This window comes from Lupinus angustifolius, chromosome LG11 (genome assembly GCF_001865875.1).
Source record: "Lupinus angustifolius cultivar Tanjil chromosome LG11, LupAngTanjil_v1.0, whole genome shotgun sequence".
Taxonomy (NCBI): domain Eukaryota; kingdom Viridiplantae; phylum Streptophyta; class Magnoliopsida; order Fabales; family Fabaceae; genus Lupinus; species Lupinus angustifolius.
The window spans coordinates 32,724,649-32,750,476 of NC_032019.1; the positions used below are offsets into that span (position 1 = coordinate 32,724,649).

Here is a 25,828-nt window from a genome sequence, read left to right on the forward strand (position 1 = left end):
CTCATGCATGTACGTTCATATTAGACTAGGAAGTATTGTGAGTTCTTGCTTAGGTTTTAGTCTTTGATCTTTATTGTAAAATTCGAGTATTAAGTACTTATTCATAACTCAAAGCATTGTAATTCAAGGATTAGGAAAATCCTAGTTGCGGTTAGGTAAGGTGTTCTTCACAAATATTTGGAGGTCTTGGGATAAAGAGCGATATCTCGGCTGGGGCTGAATCGCTGTAAGAAATGTTTTCTTGGAAGGCGATTTTAGGAAAGGTCAAACCAAAGGTGACGAAGTTCTTTGGGTTCCAAGAAAGGAGCGTTCAAGTCTTATAATTGGAAGCGTGTATGTAACTATTCATTATATTCTATAGTGAAGAAGAAAATCTCCCAAGATCAGAAGGGGAGGCTTAGATGTAGTTTTGTAGTGGACCTTAAAACGAACCAGGATAAAATCCTTGCGCAATCTTTTCTATCTCTTTCTCTTTTACATTTCAAGTTGTAATATTGCATGATATAACATGATAATTTGTATATTGATTTTGTGCTATAACTAGTTTAATTTTGTGTAAAAATGTATGTTATATCATTGCCTGATTTCTCGTAACCTGTCGTGCAAGAGAGATGTTAAACAAGATTTTCCGCATTCTGTTTTTACCGTGTTTAATCGATTATGAACAATGCATAATCGATTAACTTGACATTTTTCAGCAAGTGTGCAAAAACCCAAAAGTGGAACTTGAGCTCCGCTACACCTATTCAACCCCCCTTCTAGGTGTGTTCTGTCCACTGATACCTAACAAGATCTTCTTATTGTTTGCCTATATATGGATGATTTGTTAATAACAGATGGAGGATCAAATGACATCTCATTCTTCAAACAACAAATGCAATTAGAATTTGAGATGTCTGATCTTGGAGAATTAGCATACTTCCTAGGCATCGAGTTCAAGCAAACTAAGCTTGGGACATTTATGCACCAAAGCAAGTACACTCATGATGTGTTGAAAAGATTTCAAATGTGGAATGCAATAGAACATTCACTCCTGCAGAGTCTGGAATTCTACTCAGCCAACAAGAAAGAGATAAACAAGTTGACAAAATCTTGTTTAGACAAATGATTGGCTCACTAAGGTACATATGCAATACCAGACCTGATATTGCTTATGGAGTTGGCCTAGTAAGCAGATTCATGGAAGATCCACAACAATCTCATCTCATTGCAGTAAAGAGATTGATGAGATATTTGAGAGGAACAATAGGACATGGTATCTTGTTTCTTTCTAGGCAGAACAACAAAGGCAACAATGAAATGAAAGGTTTTTCTGATGCAAATTGGTGTGGAGATAAATAAGATAGAAAAAACACAACAATGTATCTATTCAAGCTAGGTGATGCTCCTATAAGGGATCAAGTCAGCAAAGGGGAGGTAAGATTGGAGTTCTAAAAATCAAAAACTCAACTAGTTGATGTATATACCAAGCCTTTGAAGAAAGAGAGGTTTGAGAAGCTGAGATTGTAGATCAGAGTTAAGGAAGCTAATGAAGTCTGAATTAAGGAGCAGTGTTAGATATTAGTGATAATTCAGCCTATTAGTTGAAAGTAGTTAGGTTGTTTTACTTGTATGACAAGTTAGTTGAAGTATCGCTGCTATAAATAGGTTGATGTACAAGTTGTAATTAAAGTTCAATACATTTTCAATATACAACAAAATTCATTCATTCATACACTAAAACATTATTTCTTTCTCTCCTATTCACTCTCTTTTGTTTCTTCTGTTTTCATGCCATTACTTCTGCACTGTGTGTGCATAGAAATCTGTTTCTTGCGTAACAAGCTAAGTGAATTGTATGCATGAGTTGTGGTTGTTTGGCTATTCTCAACAAAGTTAACAAATGAAAAACTTCTGAATGCACATTGTAATGTCTCTTTACCATTACGCCTTATAATTTGGCTACATTTTTCCTTAGCAACTAAGAATATTTGATACTCTGACATTTAGTTGTTAAGCCTAATTAATGGTTGATTTCCGAAAAATAGGTTGAAGTTCGGAACAATGATCCTCAATTGACAGACTTTATCGAAAGGGAGTTTTTGGTTGAGCAAGTGAAACTCATCCAAACCATAGTGTAGTAGGGGATTCAAAGATACTTCTGGAATATAAAATTATGGGAAGAAGTTTAGAAGAAAAAAAATGAGAGGAAAATCATAGTATACCCTTACATTGTTGATTACTAGTGTGTATGCTAAAACATCTATGTTTCTTTTGCAAAGGTGGAATCAATTAAGAAGATATCAAAAGTATGTGGTTCAGTTGAGAATGGTTGGAAAGGGTAATTGTATGTATATAGCTCCCATCATTCTCCATATTAGTCTACTAAACTCCCCTTTGCATGTGCCAATCCATTAGTTTGGTAAAGGAAAAAGAAACCAAGAGTAGGACAAATACCCTTTGTGTTCTAAAAAAAATTGATATTTTGTGGCTTGCTGGTGTTTGGCGTTTTGATCAAAGTCTTCTTCATGAGGAAAGTGCTGCATGATCTTTAACAATCTTCTTTTTAGTCCGGGTTTAAGTTTAGTCCTTAACGACCCCACGTAGTAAGATATAGACTTGGTTGTTGTTAAATTTAACCCTTTATGAAGTTCCGGGTTGTTTTCTATTGTGATTTCAATAGTATCACATGTATAAGGCTATAAGCCATTATTATGCAATCATATATGTCGCTGCTTTGAACTTTCTTTGTTAGAAATAAAAGGGAGGTTGGCTATTTAGGGTTAAAAGGAACTATGTGATGGTTAGAAAATATATTTGTTAAAAAGCTTCTATGCATTAGTCTCCATTTTATATAATGCATCAACTTGCCCTTTGAGTAATATTATAATGGTTTCAGAAAAACAAGATGAGTCATTTTTGTAGTTCCTGATTTGTCTATTTACATAACATATTCATCAAACTTGCTTGAATATCTTATACAAACTAGAGATAGCATATGACTTGAGCTAGAAACTTATTTCATTTTATACATATGAACTAGTATTGTAAATAAAAAAAATTCAATCAGATAGCTTCTAAACTCCTAGGTTTTTTATTCTAACTTATAAGCTTTGAATTATCTTACAAGTTCTTAGCTAGCATATAAGCTAGTTATGCTAGTAAGAGCTAATGTATCATTTTTTGTTTAAGCTTTTATAGGTAAGAAGTATGAGAAAACACATTATACTATAAGCATCCAAAATAGAACTTAAGTTTGTTCATGAAAAACACTCCAAATGGAATTTAGGGGAATGGAATTCATAAATGTATATGACGACTAAAATGATTATTTTATCATTCCATGGTTGATTCAAAAAGAATGGAAATCAACTAACTTGAAAACAATGAAAAACTACAGTAACAAATTAAAAGAAACTTGTAATACGGTGAATGGATTCTTGCATCAGTTCAATGACCGGTATGATATTAATAATATGTTACAAACATACATGAAATATAAAAAGAAAAAAAGCACACAGAAAATACATAAGAAAAGTTATGATTGCTATGAAATTTGCAAGGCTCTGACACGAGCAGTTAGCTCCCTAACTTGGCTCCTCAATCGTTCAGGATTGCAAAAGAAATCAACAAAAACTCTCCTTTGAAGTCCAATCTCTTGTGAATGATGTTTCACAATCTGGATTTACAGTGCAAATTAAGTTTCAGTCATAATATATCATCTGGGGTTCTCTATCAAAGTCATTAACATAATTATGTGTAGAATCTTGGCATTCTATATTCATGCAAAAACTCATTTCTAGAGAAATAGAGTGAGAAATAGAGTGATTACGGATGACAAAAATACTTGCACTTATAGGTACCCACAAAAATATTGATAACGGGTATCCGCAATAATAACTTATGGGTGGGGAACAGGTATCATGATACCCGTCGGTGGTCATGTCGTTACATTTGGTTGTCTTGGTTCAAAGTTGAATCTTGCATGTGACATGTTTAAAAACCGATCTCACCTACCGGGACTAAGGGTTGATCGTAAGCTTAGATAAGAATTCCACTTTTTATTCACAAAACTAGAATCAATAAGAAGCAATTAGATAAGAAACTTCACCTCATTCTTCTTGACATGCTCTAATGTCACCTCTTCCACAGCAGCAGAGAGCTTTGCATTAATCTTTTCCATTTCATCAAGCTCTTTCATCAATGGCTGAATAAAGCATTACATGAAACAAAACCGAAGTAAATCACAAATTCACAATACAGTCCAAAAGTGAAAAAGTTTATATGCCTGTTTTAGACTATTTTGATCCAAACAATACAAGTACAAATTGCTCAGAAATGTAGTCTAAATGCAAGGTCTTCAATAAGCTCTATATTATTCTCAGCATAACACCAACAAAGGAATACATACCATCTTTAATATTTCTAACAATAATGGTTTTGACAAATAATTAACAAAAAAATTATATGAAAATCCACAACTTCACAGGCACCAGTGGGGTTATATGTTATGAATTACAATAATCAATAAAATGTTAACTTTTGCACTATCAATGAATCAGGTGAAATACTCAACCTCTAGATTTCCTTATATAAAAGCAACTGTGTTATCTAAGAAAAGAGTTATATGTGGTAACCCTACAACAATCATCGTTGTCCCTTCATCCCTTTGCCGAATAAAAACCAAAATAGCAACAAAACCAATTATAGTAAGATTTTTTAATGGATTCTCCTACAGAGTTTTCCTTGGTCTTTATTTACTCACTTTAATTGAACTAGTTATTCTCAAATACAATAGTCTTAATACAAATTAGATGTTGGCATATGATTTTCTCATCAAAATGGACTTTGTACATTTAAACTTTAACAATGAGGAAAAGCCTACACATTATAGGTACTATATTGTGAATGTCATTCTTGCTCTTGTGTGAACTGTGAAACATATATGTCAAAGAACTTACACAAATAAAATCAGAAAATAAAAAGGAAAATTAATTTAGTTGCTAAAATAAAAATCATGACGCAGCGGAAACAAATCTGAGACATACCCGAGGGGTCAGTATTGGCTGCGCTGTTGTAGAAGATGCAAAGAGCAGTTGTTGCAGACTTTGAATAAGAGTGCACCTATCAATTTAAAGATGGACATGAATGCTTTCACAATTAGTCTAAACCAGGAAGAAAGGGTGTAAACTCATAATTTCCGTTCATTAAATTATAAAAAAAAAACTTACAGTTCATTAATACACCTATTTCTGTCTTCTGGAAGAGAATTTTCAAGTTCTGACTGAAGAGTCGTCAGGTCTGAATGAAGAGCCGATATCTGCTGGACGATTCCTGGCGCTGACACATATGTTGATAATGCAGCTTGAGTATCTGGGAAAATAAGTAGAGTACCAATAAAATGGACAAAAAAGCTCATTAGAAGGCTAATAATAAGATCATTAGAACTTGAATAAGTCATATTTCGAGAGAGAATTTTCACTTGAATAAACTTTTAGCAGGTCTCTGATAGCATGTAAGAAATGATCACTGTCATGTACTCCCCCTTGTTCTGGAACATCAGATGCAGCTTGAATAAGGGCCAGGCAACGACCCTGCAAACCACCACAAGGAAAGTTCATTATGTAAAAGTAGAAGTTCTATGGTAAACTGAAATATCATTTCGAAACTAGGGATTATGAAAGAAAATATAAGGGACCGCCGGGTCACAAAACTTATCCAGGAGATGTTTTTTAGTTGCACTCACATCTTTTGGAAAGAGCCGCTAAATCAAGTTCGCAGTTAGGTGAAGGAAGTATGAGTGCTTTACCAATAATTGAGACCCAACCGGGAGACGTTTCAGCTTATATTACTACTAATGTAATTTCCATCACAGATGGCCAAATATTCTTATCCACGGATCTATTCAATGAATGCCATGATAGCGAAATCAACATAGCAATGTAGTTTTAGCCTTTTAGGTTCAGAAAGTCCTATAGCAATGCAGTCATCTCAAGGGCATTGTAGTGGTAAAAAAGACAAAAGCTAAATGTGTTTGATAAACTACTAAGAATGGCATTATAAAATCACCTTCAAAAACATGTTAACTAGATGGTCACATAACTTTAAATACATATTTGTTAAGGAATCGACCTAAAAGATCGTCATTCACTCCAGATGTACTCATGCACAAACAGGGTTGGAGTAAAGGGTAAAAGGAAATATGAACTAAAATGAGAGTAGCACCATTACCACAACTGAATAAAATGTTTGCAGAAGAAAGCAATGATAACAGAATTATAAAAGAAAGTTAAATAAAAAATGAAATCGAAAAATTGTAAAAGGATACATACCACCCGTCCCTCTGTTGCGGACAAGTATGCTTGCAGCTCAGACTCAATAACTTTAAGCAAAGAATATGCTCCAAGCATTTGTTTCTTTTCTAATTGACAGGCTATTTTTAACAACTGATGCCTAGCAAGCAGATTGATGAGATGGTTTATGAACTGCAACAAGAATTGAGTGCTTGTTACCAAAGGTTAAATACATTAAAAACAGTTGAAGGTTAAAGATCACTCAGTAATTATGTTTAATTACGTTAGAGTATCACAGATGATAGTTCCAGGTATTAAACCAGTGAAACCCTGAAATATCAATATATAAATTGACTTCTAAGAAGGATCACCTGACATCATTTTGTTCTGTGAAAAACCAAGTCTTTGAGAAATACCATTTAGATCCAAATTCTTTTTAATTCAAGTCAGTATTTTTTGTTTTCTATCAAGATAAAGGATAAAAAGAAGGCGAATACAGTAAAGCAAACCCCATAAGGAAAATGAATCTCAGCAATATTCAGCAGAAAAAACCAGCTTTAATACTAAATAATTTGGTTAAGCAAACGCCTGGTTTTAGTTTCCCACATAAAACAATGTACGCTCAACAACTTTTATGTACCAAATAATGTCTGACTAACTTTTAAGTAACCTGTCAGCAATTTCAGGAAGCATCTCAAATTAGAGGATGCAAACATTAACCTAACCAACATATCTCAAGACTGAAGGACATAAACAGATCAACTTACAGCTTTTTGCCGATTGATGTAATACTCTTGCCGCATGACCTTCAAATCATAATCACCTAGAGGATAAAATATCAAAACCATAATAAATTTGTACAAGGAGTCATCTAAAATACAAAAGTAGAATAAAACGAAATTGAATATCTTCCAAAAAGTTGAGAGTTGATTAAATTACCCTGCAAAATGTATGTGTCTTGTAGTTGAGCTAGTTCCCAGCACAAATCTGGAATAGTCTAAACGGGGAAGAAAATGTTATCAGATACCATCATATAGTGGTAGAATAGTTTAGAACAAATAAATGATAATAATACTCAATAAAACCAGAAGGAAACCCAAGGATATAATTCATTAATACATCTTTTAAAATTATTCAATGAGTTATGTTTGATCTGATTAAGTATTTCCCATTACTTCATTTTTTCCATTAGGTTAGATGCTTTAGTATCTCAATGCAAAATGCCATGACGAATTAGATAACTTTATTTAGCAAAATTTGAGTCATTCTTTGTTCCTTGATCAACAGCTCAAACTTTTGATCAATTGGTTCATTAAGAAAATGAAACACATCAACTTGTTCAATAACTTAATTTTTCCCTACATTCAAGGTGTTTTTAAAGACTGGACAAAATGAAACATCAAAAGCTCAGAGTTCTTCATGTGTTTTCCATTCTTTGTTTTTTATTAAACTAAAGGTAGGCCATTGAGCCACGATGGATTGGTCGAGCGGTAAAAAGGTTGCACCCAGAGTATTCATGCAATGCCAAAGGCAGAGGTTCGAATAACTCCATGGGAAGGAGGGATAACCAAACTGCTCCATTGTTCGGAATGGTGGGAACCATTTCCACCGCCATTTGATTGGCTGGGGAAAAAAAGTAGGCCATTGAAGCCTTAACATGCATACAGCAAAAACTCATTTGGTGGAATAGTGTATGACTAAGAAGTAGTTACCAACTCTAATGCCTCCTATCTAGCAGTGCAGCTATTTTAGATCTGAATAGGAGAATGAACAATAGACTAACATTAAAGCCATCCTTAACAATGTGGCGGAAAAAGGACTAACTTTCAAAACATCGGACAAAAGAAAAGATCAACCTTGAAAATGTGAGGTTGGTGCTTAGAATGCCTTCAAAGTTCACACAGAGCAAAACTAATGACAGCTAAATGCTAAATTGCTAATGATGTGGCTCCTTTAGACTGAAAAGTCGAATCATATTCATCGGAAGCAATCAATACTATTAGCTAGATGGTACAAGCCTACGAAAAAGCTGTGTAGTAACAAACCTCTGACAGCAGCTTTTCTTCACGGCTATACAGATTAGAAAGTTCTCCTTTCAATTCAGAATGCTTCCTCCTGAACATTACACCAATCAAATGTCTCGTGTAAAAAACATTTATTAACAAAAGAATTTGAAAGTTTATCTTTCAATTCAGAACGCCCTGACAGTTACACCACATGAGAGCATAACATGGCAAAAGAAATAAATTAAAAATAAAAAGATTTTTTGACAAAAAAAGTGTTTTTGAAAACTCAATCCGTATAACCAACTTTTAAAGATTTTATAAAATACTTAAAGTTCCTAAATCTCCAAGTTGTTCTTTTCAGGACATTACAACAAATTAAAACCTCAACTTGGGACAACTCAGAATGATTTTTTTTCCGTGTATAAATATACAACAACGACAACCAAGCCTTAATCCCACTGGGTGGGGTTGGCTACATGGATCAAACGATATCACAATGCTCTACTATAAATCATGTTCATTGACAAACTTACACAATAAAATGACACTTTCAGCAAATCAAGACTGCTTCTTTTCTTGTATATTTATCAACTTGATAATGATAAATTGAAGCAGAGATGATAAGTTAACAATTGATTTTGTTACAGCCCTTATCTACATATTCTTAGTACCTTCCATGAAGGGATGACAAATGATGTAGTCAAGGTTCTTAATGCACAATGCAAAATATCAAAGCCTATGCGTTTCGAGAAATTAGTCATAAGGGAGGTCAAAATTTACAAATCTAAGAGCAGGCCCAGCATACATAAAAGCACTATAAAGAACAAAGTAACATCTAAAGCTACAAATTGCAATTAAAGGCAAGTACCTAAGAGAATGAAGATCGAGATGAATGTGAGCTTCATCGGATGATACTTGTGATTTAAGTGTTGTCAGAATAGCCTGCTGCTTAGCATTCTCAACTTGCGCTTCCACCCATTGCCTTTCACTTATTCCAAATCTGTCATTTTTTTACACAAGACAGAAACATGAATCTAAATCCAGGCAAAATAAATGTACTAGTAACCCTGCCCAAAATAGGAGCTATTATAAAATGTGTTGTTTATATCTTCAGAAGCTACGGCAAGAAAGTATCATCAGATGGTAGGAAGGCCAAAATAGAAATAAACAAAGGACATAATTTTCAGTCATGCCATCCTCAGAACTAAGTCAAATAAAAACAAAAACAATATTGTCTAACATGCAAATAATACAGGCATAATTATCATGTTAGGTCTGGGAACTCGAGCGATCAAGGATTTATAAGACAGGAACGCACCATAATTAATAACAAAGATAAACAGCATAATTATTAATTTTTATAAAGCAAATCAGCACTATGTAAGTATGTATACTATACCTTTGGTAGTACAACTTGGCAGGTATTAATTAGATCAACAACCCGACAATTAGGGAAACAAGTAATCTAATATCTTATAGGAAAGAATCACGTACATTGAGCGAAGCCGTTGCAACTCAGACACACGTTGATGATGTGATTTTTCTACATCTGCTCAACCACAAAACAAGTGAATGTTCTATTGCCTTTTCTAAGCTAAATTATGTCTATACAAACATAGACAATACATAAATAAATATCCACTTAACAACATGCTAGTCAAACAGGACACATCAATACATAAATAAATGTACACTTATCAACATGCTAGTTCAAACAGGACACGTGCATCTTGCATAATCCACAACAGCATGGTTGCACTTACTCTAAAGAGCGAAAAAAACAGATGTTTATAAGCCGTGGTGTTTCCAGTGCCTCTATGTAAAGTAAGGTGAGTACGATTTTATCAGTCTTTTTTACGACATGTTTACAGTGTATACAGTTGAAACAGCATTGTTAAGCGCCCTTCGCCATGCAACCTCAATAGGGCCACAAATAACTAACTAAAATGCAAATGAATTCTCACGTTAATTAGTTTTCGGATCAGTAGAAAAATAATCATATATATGACAAGGGGTGTTTATATTTAAAATAATAAAGAAAAAACTTATCTTCGGTGCCAGAATGGTGGCAGGAAGAACCAATCAATATTTGGAAGTCATGATGAGTAAGATAAATAATATTTGGGAGTAACAGTAAATTGTGAGGACTGGTAAGTATACCTCTAACGTAGATATTTGAGGCGTCATCAAGACTCACCCAAGAGCATTTAGATTTTCCCTCCTCAGCAACAAGTCGGAATGGACCCTGATATCAATAAAAATAAAAATAAAGAACAAGAAAAGGATCAAGACTGTCAAGAGTAAAGATAGAAATGGTACATTCTGTGTGTTTGAATTACATAGAGGAGGCTGAAACTTGAAATATATAGATTTAATGTAATAAATACAAAGATCTAGTGAGAAGAAAATATATAAAAAATGTTCTGCAAACATACTGTGTCCAATTGCTTAGCAAACCACTGATTTAGCTCTTTTAGACATGATGAGTCTCCAAGCAAGTATTGGCTGAAGTCCGAGTATGCCAAATATATACCATTTTCTGCATTTCAAAGTAACGAAATCATCAATAACAAAACAAATTTAAAATAAAAAATCATATATCAGAAAGAAGAAGAAAAATAAGAAACTGCCACCAAGTCATGGAGCAGTAACCACACATTAAAAGGTAACAACCTGAAACGTGTCAAACATACATCATGACGAATAGTGTTTCTCTCACTAATCACAGCACCAACTTTTGAGCATCTTATGCAAGACTGAAAATTGGAATAAGAAAGACTAAGCTATCACTACTGCTTGCAATTTTGTTTTTCCAGAAAACAAGAATAGTTTTGGATCATTGAAGAGAAACTTGTGGCAAAATATTACCATTGGGCTATTTATTGTCAATAAACCCATTATTTTTGTTCTCATGATTCCTTAAAGTGTTCATATGTTTTCAAAATATCGGTTTCCACTTTCCTTTGCATTTTCCCTGATTATAGGAGGTATGCTACTCAACGATGAAGCATTGATACCAATAAGAGTATCAAATACGACACATCTAATATGATACGTATTTGATACGTCAGTACACATATTCTTGACAATGCAACATATGATACATTTGGGATATTTTCCATGATTATAGAAGAATTGTTTAGATCACATCTGCAATCTTTTATAACAATTTCAACAACCAAAGCTGAAAACATAAACCAGAGATATTGTCACTACAAAGATAAAGCCAGTAATTTTAACAGTGTCACTTATGGATCACATAGACACTACTAACAGAAATGAAAATTTTAAAAGAGTATAGAAAAAGAAAGAAACATCAGAGTGGAATAAAAAAAGGAATAATACCATCTCCTGAATGATAATGTGCCAACTCTTGTGTCGTGGAAGCAATTCTTCCAAGAACTGCATTCATCTAAACAATAAACGAATTTAATACACACACAAGGCACCATGAAGCAATGTTCAAGGAAAATGAAATAATGATTCAACAGGAAAAAATGAACGAGAAACAAATCAAAGAAGCACATGGTTCAGAAATACTTAACATTGCCAAGAGAGCTTCTAGTAGAAGAACAAATAGAGTCAACATCCAAGTGGCCATTTTCAAATTTCAATAGTAAGGCAGAATTCATGATTGTCGAGGATTTATAATTCCAACACTAGGTCAACTGGTAAAGGCTCGAGACTTTTTTATATCTCTAACACTATTAGTTTCCAACTTGATTCCATACTTGAGTGTCATAATTCGAATTATTGTTTTGCTTTAAGATGTACGATTTCTACTGAAGACAACATTGTTGAGGCAAAATCAGCAGTAAAATTACTCATTTGGGAAACACAATAAAGCATTCATCAACATGGATAATGTACACCATGAAAAGCATAAATTTTGCGCATAGAATCATTCAAATACGTTGTCCATGACCTAATCCTTAAGTTAAGCACCTGTAAATTTCTCACTGAGAGACTATCATCTATCGTCGTGAGGTGTCCATTTACAATAGATGTTGCACCAACACGTGATCGCCTCCCCTGGGTCAAAGTTGATGCCTGGCTTGAAAGCATATCAAACTGAGATTGCAGATGCCTTAGCTGTCTTTGCAAGTCTGAAGCTTCAGCTTTATATGCCTGAGTTGCCTCTCTGAAGACAAACCGACATTCATAAGGGAAACATCGTACCGCAGTCAAATTGTATTAATATTTCCAATTTATGACTCAAGAGAAAACCAATCACGTGCACAGACAAAAAAGTTGCTCAAAGCCTCAAAGGATCAATGGTTTGTCTATGACATTAATTCCGACCGAGAACAACCATATCCTTATATGCTACTTAGAAATGGAGGAGGGAAAAATAAACGACAAGTATAAGTTTCCAAAATCAGAGAGTGTTTTCAAATATCCAATTACAACAGCAGAACAGAGAGGGTGATTGCACTAAGTTGATGGTCAGTTAAAAGCTCAGCAGAATCTTATGGGCATAAACACTAGATCACCCTTTTTGTTTCCTTAACCTATGATTTTCTATCATTGCAGCACCCTAATCCAATTGATAATCACTAGCTTCCTTCTCCAAATTTGCCAAACCAAATATGTTCAACTTTGAGAAGCAACTAAGGGCAGATTTTCACCTGTCATACCAATACTTCATAAAGGAACTATCTAAATCTTCCACTACCTTGTTAGACAGATTTGAAGTTTCTTTTAATGCTTTTTTTGCACAGTTTTCATTTTAGGTTATTTGGTAATCTTAGAAAGGAACTATCTACATATGATGATCAGATAATGACCAGTGGCCACTCATCACAAGCCTAGATCTGCTTGTTTGTTGGAAATCATTGAATCAGGCATGATAATTGTGTTGTATCAGAATTCAAAAATACCTAACATCTACACAAAATTACAACTAAATACTACTGAATCTTCCACCTTGGTCTTTTTCTACTTATTATTTATCAAACACTCAACTACTTTTAGAAGTAACTTTCCTATAATATCCAACTTAACAGTTAACGCACACAATTAAGCATAAAGCTGAAATGAAGAGATTACTTTATCTCCTTTAGTCCTTCCTCAGCACCAAAAACGGCTTCCTGATTGTCTCTCCTATCAGAGAAGGCTGAAATGCTATCATAAGCAAAGTCCAAATCTCCACCCTATTCAGAAACAACAAGTTAGTACCCATTCTCAAACCTTCAATAATAAAACATTATTTAAAATCAGAATCAAAACAAATTGGCATGAAAATACTACCTCCAGGAGCTTCCCTTCTTGCTTAAACTGCTCATACCTGAAAACCCACATGCCATAAAATTAGCTAGATAAATAAACAAAAAAATTCCATTCTCCAACTTCATACAACAATATTCCTAACATTACTTTCGATCTAAGACACTCAGTATCTAGATATCACTTTGGACCCTGGCTAATCCAAGTTGAACCGAAAAATACCCGCTTAAGAGGACAACCTCTCCGGTACCTTTTTCCATTCACAAAACTCGAATTTGAGACTTAGCAAAAGGGGACTAAGCTCTTTGCTACTCTAGTAAAAGTAAAAATAAACTAACTTACCTTTTCCAACTCCATTCAACAATATTTCTAGAATTATTTTGGTACCCTCAATATCCAGAAACAAGACTCAGACTAATCCAACATGAGTCAGGAAGGTATCTAGTTTTTTCATTCAGAAGACTCGAACTAGAGATATTGCTTAAGGCGAATTAAGTTCTTAGTTATGAACCAAATACCTCACTTAATAGTAAATAAAAACCAAGTTTCACACCATTTGGACCATAAGTCAATAGTATATACCCTAACATTTTAAACTAGCTGAAGAATTTGCACTATTTCCGACCCAACAAAAACAAACACACATTAATTTAATAAACAAGTAAAATCTGCAAATGGGTAGGAACAAAAACAATAAACAAAACATTGTACACTAAAGTAACATTTTTTTTACAAAAAAAGACGAAAAAGGGTTAGAAAAACTAACTGGGAAAGTTCAGAGAAGGAGAGAATATTGGAAGAACGAAGAGTAGAAGAGATCCAATGAAGAATAGGACGAGTATCTTGGTATTGAAAAGGCCATTCAAAACTATCTGGGTCTAATGCATCTGCACCTTGGTACCCCAATTCAGCGAGTAAACTACATAATCGACCACCACTCATTCTTTATTGTTATCACTCTTACATTTATTTCCTTTTTCTGAAGAAATGGGTGGTGGCTGAGAGACAACGGTGGCGGCCGATCAACGGTGGTTGCCGGTTTGGTGGATGAGGGTGATGGGGTTGAGAGAGAGGATCTGGATGAGTAAATCAAACAATTTGCTATAATTTGAAAGAAAGGGTTCAAAAAGGATCCATTCATAAATATGGTAAATTAAAGGACTATAACACAAAAATACTTTTTAAGCCTTTATTTTTAATTTTAAATAAATGTTAGTCTAACCAAGAAGTTGTTGATTTTGTTGTATACGGTCTAGTTGGATCTCAAATAGACCCAAAATATTAATGATTCGATTACTGTGAGACGTACTTGTAGGAATTTCCTACTTTATTAGTTCTTTAAAGAGTAAGGAGATAATCTTGATTATACAAGAATTTTATAGGAATGAGTCAACACTATAAAATATATTAGTTCTTTAAAGGGTAAGGAGATAATCTTGGTTATACAAAAATATGAAAAAAAATGTATCTATCCCTTTAAACTTTACACCTTTTATAAATATGAATTACCAACTTTATTTTCATCTCAATCAAGCTTTAAAATTCTCTTATTCATAAAATAGGCTCTTTTATTAAACCTCTATTAATTTATTTAACGGTGAAATTTGACATTTAAATTGTTTTTGCTAAAGAAAGGGTTAAAAAAGAATCCATTCATAAATATAGATTAAAGGACTATAACACAAAAGAGCTTTTAAACTTTTATTATTATATTTTAAGAAATGTTAGTCTAATAGTAAAGAATTAAGTTAAAGTCTGTAATGTCGAGTTCAAAATCTACCGTTCATGTGAAGACTTATATCCATGTTAGTATAGTTATGATAAGATTTGTACAAATCTCGGTGAAACATTAAAATTTATTTCACCTAAAATTTTATATACCAAAAAATATTTTCTCTTTATTTATAGGTTATAATAATTTCGAAATAAAAGAAAACATGATGCTTGTGTCTAGTGAGATTCTTGAAGATTTGTGCTCTAGCTTGTTAAGGTGATATTTGTGGCAGAAAGTCAATTTAAGATTTGTTTAAGAATTAGATTTTGGAAGGAAAGAAAGAAAAAAAAGAAGCCTTGGGAGGATTTATCAAATGATGTCTTATAAACTTGTATTTTTTTGTTGAAAAATCTCTCTTATTATATAGAGTTATAAGTTTATTGTTAATCTTAAAAAGACATTAGGTGACATATAAATATGAGTATAACTGACAAGATATAAGAGGATATTACACTCTAGTCAATAGATTTATTCAATCAAAAATAGCATCGTATCCCTATTTAATTATAGGCAAATTTGAGAAAGGTTTCAAGTCTATAAATCCTGATTTGGGAAATACATTTATATCAACTTAACTTTCTCATTATATAAATTCTTTTATATAATTTTCCAGCTAATTTAGCTACTAACTAATTAACTTGTCATTTGCTATTAGTTATCTTCTATTGTCACTCATGACCATTAGACATCTATTACTTGATCCCTTCCAAGATGACATGTTTAGAGACTAAAAAATCAACTAAAATTATGTATTAAAATTTAAGTTATAAAAAATTAAAGAAAAGATTTTATATTTTTGGTGCAAAGAAAAATAAATTCCAACTTACTTTCCATGTTCATTTTTGTTTGGTGAAATTAGGGGCGAGTAACCAACGGACGTTTTCAAGTGGTACATGCTTGATTCCCTTTAAGTAAGTCTCAGGTTTGAGTTATGTAGATGGAAAAATGTCCACTATGAGAGTTAGCCCCACGTACCTGTGGATGTTCCCGACTCGAACATGATTGCCTCCAGTGCGAGGATACTTGTGGGAAACCAAATTTTTTGCTAGTAGGATCTAACCCTATTCGCTTACTCGGTTTTGCTCAATCATGATCGACCTAAAAGTTATCGAGTTTTAACTGAGTTCGGGTTCAAAAACTAGATCTGATCAATATTTAGAGTCGGGGTAAGAGACAATTATGACATGTTCTTTGTCACTCATTCATCATATTTGTATGTGTATCTATTCAATTGTGTACAAAGTAATGACACCTCTTTAATAAAAAATATCAATGGTTCTCTGGTTTTTTATCATATATATATATATATATATCAATTCATATGCTAAATTAGATATACATACTAATAGGTAATATTAGGAAAAATTATCTAAAAAGGATATGCATTATATTTGGATCTAGATCGGATTGGAAAAATAATTTGACCAACATTTAGGACTAGGTAAGAGACAAACCTTATTCGATCCAACCTAACCCAAACTCACCCTTAATGTAGAACAAGAAATGTGGACGGTCGTAAATCTACGCGTGATCATGGGTCGGGTTGGTTCGGGTAAGGCTTGTCCCTTACCATACCCTAAATGTTGACTGAATCATTTTTTGAACTTGGACCCGGCCTTAGATCCAAAGCTAACCCAATCCTAAATGTCGACTGAGTCAACCTATAAACTCAAACTCGACCTAGACATGATTAAATATAATACATATCTCTTTTGGATAAAATTTTCTCAATATTATTTAGTATTAAGAATATATATTTGACATATGAAATAACATGTGTATATATTTTAATCATATATATGATGAAAATAATAGAAAATCAATGATATTTTCGACCAAAAAGATGTCATTACTTTGTATATAATTGAATACAAACACATAAAAATATAATGACTGAGTAACCATAGGACGGGTCTAGGCTGAGTCATATTTGTCCCCTACATGACCTTAAATATTGAATGTGTCTAACTTTAAGCCCGAACTTGACCCTAGACCCGATAACACCTCGACCCTATTTGAGTTTGATCATGATTAGGCCAACCAAATGAGTGGGTAGGGTCTGCTCACTATTAGTAAATAGGATGTATTTTGATAATCATCCTCCCTTTATATCCTAGTCATTAGCTCTTTCTTAATCCTATCAATTAGGGGTAAGTGTGGGATGAGTTACGCATATCCATCAACTGTCCCTAAATATTGATCAGATCAATTTTTAAATTCGAACTCATCCCTGATGCGTGAGGGATAAGTCCAAAATAAGACGGGTCAAGATAAGGACGAGTGCAGGTTGGAAAAGGACAAAATGATAAATGTTGATTTTTCCCTCAAAGCTTTAAGCATGTACAATCAAAATTATCACAATATGTATATAAACTCAACTAAAATTTGCATCACACATACATCAGTATGTAAACTACCAATCGTAAATTGCATCCTACAAACTAAAAATTATTACAATCATGTGACTGAATATTATAGAAGACATTGAAAATTTCAGAACAATTTAAACTTTCAAGTGCCAACATAAGCGGAAGTGTTCTTGTAAGGGATAAAAAACACATGAGAACTGAAATGACAACAACATGTTAATACTCAAAAGTTCACACAAAAATGAATAAAATAACTAGCTATTAACTAAAAAATAAAACTTAAATTGGTGTACACAAAAACTAAAAATTAACTCGTTTTCTATCAATAAGTGGTGTGAATATATTGTGTGAGTTTGTAGGTATTTGAGTTCTATGGGGTGAACATATGAGTATTGATAGGTACTTATTCAACTATTTTTTATATATAAATATAAGGGACGACTTGGTTGACTCGAACATAGATCTGAACCCATCTTTTTTTGACGACGAGTCTGTCCTTTTTAATTGAGTCTGTCCTTTTTTATTTATTTGGACGAGTCAGATCCATCTCTATGTTAGTGGGTTGAGACAGGTTTACGTATTGGGTTGGGTCTTACTCATCCCTACTATCAATGTACTACTTAAAAAAAATTGTAAGATGCCCTCTAACATCAAATTTAAACAAACACATATAAACTAGTTTTATTTTATTTTAGACTTTCTGTCAGATTTATACATGTTTTAGTGAGAAATTAATCTCCTTCCGTATATAATTATTCATTTCAATATATATTGTTCCTAGATACTCAACATGGGTTTTAAAACCTATACGATACGATATAAAACTTTACACATAGAAAATAATTTGACTATAGTAAATCCAATATTTTTATAAAATTCAAATAAAAAGATTACTGATATAATATATTTGTCTATCTAAGTATACTTTTTTTATGAAAAGCCGAGTAAAAAATGATAACAATTTTATAGTTAGAAATTGATTTGAAAGTACTAATTTATGAAAATAAGCTTCGAAATTTGTACAAAATTAGTGGGAGGAAATCTAGTTTAAACAGAAATTGGGCACTAAAGTTCAATAAATTGCCTTTGATGAAACTAATAATCTAATTATATAAACATGTATCCTATTTCTTCATTCATATCCTCAAAAATATTTGTAAGACTTGCCCTAAGTCTATTTATATAAACAAACACAAACCACTTTTTTTTCTTTTAGAACTTGTGTGTAGGTATACCAATCATTTAGATGAGTAATTAATCTCCTTCAAAGTGCTCAAGTTCTCATTGTCATCATGTATTACTCTTCCATATTTAATATAGATCATTGAGCTTGTATGTTATCTGAGATATAGCTTAAATTACAAACAATTTTACTATAGCAAGTAAATTTAATATTTGTATAAAATTCAAATAAAAATATTGTAATATAAAGTATATTTGTCTACCTAGATAAGTTTTAATTTTTAGTATGAATAATTAGTAAAACATCATAAGAATTTAATAATTAGACAATTTATTTGATAAATACTAACTTATGAAAATAAATTTTGAAAATCGTACAAAATTAGAAGAAGAAAAAACTAAATTTAAATTAAAAAAATTGGCATTCAATAAATTGTCTATGATTAAACCAATAATTTACATACGTTAACATGTATACAATATCTTAAATCAAATAATCCTCAAAAGAAATTTTTAATACATGTATTTCATTCAATCATGCAATCAATATCCAATAAGGAAAATTTGAATGAAATCTATAGGATATATTTTATACTAATTTCTAAGCCTAAATTTAAGAGAATATGCAAGCTAAACCAGGAAATTAAATTAAAAGGTAAACACATAAGTCTCCAAATTTAAATAATAACTTGAGCAAAGGTTCCAAACACACATAATCTGACAAAGTTTTCCAATCTACTCAAATTATACATAAACAAAAGATAGAAAAATAAAAAAGAAATAGAAGTTCATAATGGACTGATACAAGTTCATAATCCACATATACATAATGTCATGTAACCAAGTTAGGTTACTGCATTATTGAATAATCTATCTCATCACGTTCATTAGGAAAACACCAATCCAACCAGTACAACTTAGATTTTGAGTTTGATGAAGCAGGAAGTGCTCTATAAGGCATGTTGCTTTTGACCAGTTCATTCTCCATTGAATATACAAAGCATTTTGCAGATTCACCATTAATATAATACAAATGATTCTTCTCATACCCCCACTTTTCTGGGTTCCTTAAGGTGTAACACTTTCTTTGTAGAGTTAAGAACAATGCAAAATCTCCCAAACTTTCCAACCTAACCCATTCCATTCTTAGCATGTCAATCTTGTACACTTCTAAGAATATTCTAGGTCTAAAATTCACAACCAGAAGATTCCCATCACAGCTAATCAACCTAAGGGTTGAAGAAGTGATATTTGGAGCATTTTTCAGTTCTAGAAATAGTTCCTTTCCATGATTTCTATTCAATCTCAATTCTCCAATTTTGGCTGTGTTAGTGATAAAGAACATAGTATGATTCAAAACCACTAAGTCTGCAATCATGAACGGTCTTCCATATCTTGAATAAGTAAACCAAGAAGATTTCCTAGAATCATAGATATCCAAACTGAAATTACTTTTGCATAAAAAAGCTATGATAAAGTCTTGAGTACCTTTGACAAATGCAAGAGTGACATTGCATGAGCTTGGAATAGGGTAGGATATAAGTGATCTTGTACTGATTTCAATCTTTCTTCTTATAAATGGATTCATTATCAAAATCTTGTCACTCTGATAATTTTCCATAATGACACTTCCGCTTGAAAATCCAAGATAGGATAAGCGCCAAAAGTTAGCCAACTTGGTGCTATACATCTCATGTTTTGATATGCTAAAGAAAAAATAGATTTTCTTAGCATATGAAGAAGTTTGGATTACTAGTGGTGCACGAGATTTCATGACATTTTCTCTTTCATTTTTGTGGACTTTCCTCCAATCTTCACACACTCCACCAAATTGAAAAAGTTCATCAAAGTCTAGCTTCTTATAAATGGTCTCAAGCATGTCTGAAGGAAGCTCAGTGTTGGTCTCTTCACTTTTTTTCATCACTTTTCCTGTGTATCACAAAAAGGAAAAAAAATAATGAGTCACTTCCAACATAAGTATAAAAGGAAAACATGCATTTACTTTTTTTTTTACCTTTTTTTCTTCTATTTATTGGATAATATTTTGTTCAATTATGTCTTGTTGTCAGTTTGAAAATGAATATTTTGTTTTATACTTTTCAAGATCATGTACTTATATTGTAATAAACATACATACATTTTCACCATCACATGGAACTTGACATTCTAACTTGGAGCATGACATCTTAACAATAGGCCAAGCTTTTCAAAAATCTCTCATGTGTATGTTAACATGAATAAAAATAGTTGATCATTAGGAAGGGTCACTAAGTCCAATAATTCAACCATTAGGATGAGGTAGTTGTTAGGAGTGCTACATTGAGTAGAATAACAAACTCAATGTGATATTTAAGTTATGAAGCTCTCTTACCTAATAGACTAGTCTTTTAGGTTGGACTCTCCTCACGTACTTAATTCCTAACAGTATTTTTGATTATTGATCCCTATCTACATTTTTATTCCATCTCCATCTAATGAGAAAAACTTGTATGAAGACGTATGTAGAGACAACCAATAAAATTTTGACAATACATTAAAGATTTAATTCCAATTAAAATTTAATCCTAAATGATAGCACTAAAAACATAAACATATTTATCTCTAAATATAACATGTTGTATGCATCTCAATATAAATTTTTCTCCCATCCAATTAACAAGCTTCTTGGTTCTAATTGGCACTAGGCTAGGCAATAAGAGTAATGGGACTTGGAACCTTGTTAATCCTCCTTCTCCTAAGAAACTTGTTGACATCATAGAAGGGTTTACATGATCAATTCCAAAGTGCATCTCCTTTCTAAGGATTTAGTACACAAGAATTTGATATTGACTATGATGAGAACTTTGCTTTATTAGCTCCTGTGTTTTAAATTGCATTCTATATTTGTAATTGCAATATTACAATGTTAGAATTTTTACAATGATATCATGACTACAATTGCATACTCATTGACCATATTTTCCATAATCTTAGTTAATTTTTCTCCTTTTGGATGATAAATTGTTACATGATTCACCCTCTACCATTCCAACACCTCACTCCTAAGACTATATAGTTGTTCTTCACATCATCTAGTATGTTAAGGGTACACTTATTCATAGACTTCACTTCTCGGCTTATTCTCCCTCGATCCTTCAAGCTGATTGAAGTGGTTATTCCACTATATGTCATTCTACCATTTGTATCTTTCTTTCACACTCACATGTTTATTCTCATAAAATGATATTGACATAATCTTTCATTGTCTAGCTTCACTTTCATTTCCCACTATAGTAGTAACTTGTAAGGTAGATTATCACACTATATCTTATACAACATACAATATCTTTTGAGTTCCTGAATATTTCACGTACAATCATAGTGTTTCTAAGTGTTTCTTTACTAACCTTTCCATGAGTGTACTAAACACCTTGAGAACAAAAGTGAGTTCTACAATGCTACTAAGTTAAGGTGCACCATACATATGCAGATCAATTGTCCCCAATTTTGTCTCCAATAATATCTTAGTCCAATGAAATTGTAATATCTATTAAAAAATTGAGTCGTGGGAAATATACATATTAATTTTTATTAGATGTCAAAATTTTATTGAAACGAAACAGAGGCAGAGACATATTTTTGGGATAAGTGATCTGTATTCGTACCATATACCTTGAATCGTTTTTACACATTAATCATAATCAACTATCCCACCCTTAAAAAAAGTGATAGTGATGCCAAATGATACAAAATGAATACACTCAAGTAACAAGTTGTCATCCTTAACGGTTAATCAAATTTTCTGCATTATCAATGGCTAAGATGTAAAATGAATCATGCACCTTCATATGAAGCACTATAGACAATGCACAAGAACATATAAACATGCTTCAAAGAGGAGGTGAGCCATGGAACTTACAAAGTCAATATTAGTGATCATTAATATCCCATGGACATAAAATTGATGGACTTGAACACTTTAAATTTCAATCACATATGCAATTGAGAAAATAATATAAAATAAAGCCCAATTTATTTTACAACAAATGCATCTGGCAATTTCGAATGAAAATTGATAGATAAAATAAATTCTTTAAGAGTGGGTGATACAAATGGTCACAAAAATTATATTTCAAAGCTTTAAAAAAGTTCTCTAGTGCCCAAATAATATTTGAGTATCTAAATTTTTGCAAATCCAACCCATGATCTATTGTTTATAGGAGAGAAGGGGGGAAAACATTGGCACAATTGCAGTTGATACCATATGATCTATTGTTTATAGTTTCAATTGCAAAATCAAACTTTTAGGTCAATCAAGTAGGGCTTAGTGCATTCAACCCTTAGGAGTTAGGTAAATATAATAATAAACAAAAGATTTGAGGGGTTTAATTGATTTACCTTAGTGCTTATTTACAAATGACAATTTGACAAACATGATCCATATATCACCAAGATTAACTAAATAATATATCGGCATAAGAAGTCATACTTGAGGGCGATACTGGCGATGGTGGTGGTGACATTGATGACAGTGACGATAGCAAGGTTGACGATGGAGATATAACCTTAAAACTGTTATAGGAGTTGATATTGTCTTCATCAATTTTCGATTCCATTCTCTTTTAGCTTTGCTCCTCGCCGATGTTCTTTCTTCTCTTTGTGTTTCCAAACACCTAGGTTTTAACACATTTATAATGAGGGTATAAATGGTAATCCTACAAAATACAAGTAAACACGCGAATACTTGTTTACTATTGGTCGACTTATATCCAAATGAGAAATTTCATAATTTGGAAAGAAAATACATTTATAATGCCACATAATCTCAAACCCCTTAAATGCAACCACTATTAAGTTGAGAAAAACCCAAAATTTTAAAATCATAGTAAGTTTAGAAGACTATCACCTATTTTATTTGAAAAAAATAAAAAGATAATAAAAATATTTTTAAAACTTATTTCAAAGGTCATGTTTAAATCTCGTGACTTGATTTGATTCCCGACGTGGACAGTTTTAAAAGGTGGGAAATATTTGTTCAAAAGCTAGCTCCAATATTTTCAAAGTGATGATTGTATAAGTGAGCATCGACTTCAATCATGATCGAGCATTATCTATGAGAGATGGTGAGATCATGGAAAGGGGGATGACATCTTCACACACCACTTCGTTCCTAAGATTCTTACAAAATTCCAAGAACATATCTATTTGATCATTAGGGTCTTTTGAAGTTAATATGTTAAAGTGGTTTCACCTGGTCATGGAGTATAGAGCAGGCGGGATGGTGAAATGATCCACTTCTATGACTCGTCTTGATTCTTGATCATTGACCTTGAGCATTAGGTGCTCTATAGTCCTTAAGTGGCTTCTTATATTCACCATCCATTTGCTTGCATACTTCCACGTCTTTCTTTTGCTCTTTCTCTATATCGTCATCTTCTTCTAAAAAAAAAATCCTTTTTGGTTCTAGGTCAGTTGCACTTGAAGTCCCAAAATCACTAGCGTTTTGTGTATACTCAGATCAACAACTTGTAAATGTGCCAAGAGAATTATGATATTTTTCCAATCTCTCTATGGCAACCCAATGCGACCCTTGGAAGACTAAGACTACATTCATGAATTAAGGCTCAAGTTTGGTTATTAAAAATGATATTTAAGTTCTCATCTCTGTGCTCCCCGGATATACCTTTGAGATAAAAATATGTGGCCAATAAAATCACACGAATGCACAGACTAATAACCAAATCACAATATTGAAGAGACTGAAGAAACAATTAACTAATCATCATTATTATAAAAGGACAAAATCATATCCTAAAAATATAGAGAACTAATCACTCATGATTTGGGAGGAAAAAAGAGACCAATAAGAACATCATCTTTAGAATAGAGGAATAAGATGATATGATATTTAGGTTTTATCACAAAAAAAAATACATTTTTAGATGTCTTATAACCATTTTTATCTTAATTTGAATTTTTGAATCCTAATCAATGGTCAATTAATTATTGAAAATTTTGTTTCAAATTTAAAATAATTAATTGTCTATTTGTTTTTACTTAATTTAGAAAAAAAATCAATTCAAATTATTAAAATGGTTTTAAAAAATACTACAAGAAGGGGTGGAGTGATGTAAACCCTCCTAAGGCAGCCTTTGATCCCAAGGACAAGAGAAGTCATGATGGTCCTACAACTAGGGCCAAAGCCAAGGCATGGGTCCTTAAAGTCTCAAAGGACACAATTGACCCAGGAGAGGGTATGTGAGGAGGACATTTATGTCCTTAGGTCACTTTCTACTTAGGTTTATTTTATTTTCATTGATTCAAATAAATGAGATTGCATTCTCATATAGTCTTAGGTTTATTTTCATTCAAGTATTTTTAATATTTAATTCATGTAATATGGGTTGGGAATTATTTGTAACATTGGTCCATATTCATGACCAAGTAGTTTACTTAGGTTCAAGGGTAAGCCTTTCACGTGGCTAGGGCAAATGGAAGTCAATGCATGATCATTTCAAGGAAGGAGGCACGTAAGGAACTCTATCTATAAGGACAAACAAGGAGATAAGGCAATTCAGCTAACACTTTATCTCTAAGGCAAACAAGGAGATAAGGCATGGAGGGAAAACGAATTTAAAAGAAGATAGGTTTGTTTTAGCAATTTGAATTTGAATTTGAATTTGAATTTGGATTTGAAAGAAGATAGATTTGAATTTGAATTCAAGGGTATATGGCACACGTTTTCAAACTTGGAGATAACCAACAAATATAATCTTTTCAAATCAGTCACAACAACCAAATCTACACATTATCTTCTCAAATCTCCACATAATTTCGGCCAAACTCAAATGCAAGGAACCAAGCCAACAACACCAACACCAAATTCGAATCAAGCTTCCTCAAATCAAGGAAATCATCTCATCTCAATCTTCTTCCAAACCGTGGAGACTATTCAACCCAAATTACATTATTTAAGATCTTATCTACTTGATTTAATTAGGAATTACATTATTATTTTAT

At 32.5% G+C, this 25,828-nt stretch overlaps 2 protein-coding genes across 2 annotated transcripts; both read right to left on the minus strand.

Annotated features, from left to right (window-relative positions):
• On the minus strand, positions 3,382-14,597 carry LOC109361027 (AUGMIN subunit 3). The gene is made up of 18 exons (XM_019606312.1): positions 14,271-14,597; positions 13,529-13,565; positions 13,328-13,431; positions 12,224-12,419; positions 11,624-11,690; positions 10,714-10,817; positions 10,439-10,523; positions 9,773-9,827; positions 9,147-9,278; positions 8,318-8,387; positions 7,212-7,269; positions 7,040-7,095; positions 6,312-6,464; positions 5,462-5,573; positions 5,211-5,352; positions 5,028-5,103; positions 4,091-4,186; positions 3,382-3,658 (listed from the first exon to the last, which is right to left on the minus strand). Exons 1-18 carry the CDS (start codon positions 14,444-14,446, stop codon positions 3,527-3,529), a joined length of 1,851 nt encoding a protein of 616 aa, XP_019461857.1. The 5' UTR covers positions 14,447-14,597; the 3' UTR covers positions 3,382-3,526.
• LOC109360113 (F-box protein At3g56470-like) lies at positions 19,539-23,458 on the minus strand. The gene is made up of 2 exons (XM_019604845.1): positions 23,298-23,458; positions 19,539-20,758 (listed from the first exon to the last, which is right to left on the minus strand). Exons 1-2 carry the CDS (start codon positions 23,422-23,424, stop codon positions 19,680-19,682), a joined length of 1,206 nt encoding a protein of 401 aa, XP_019460390.1. The 5' UTR covers positions 23,425-23,458; the 3' UTR covers positions 19,539-19,679.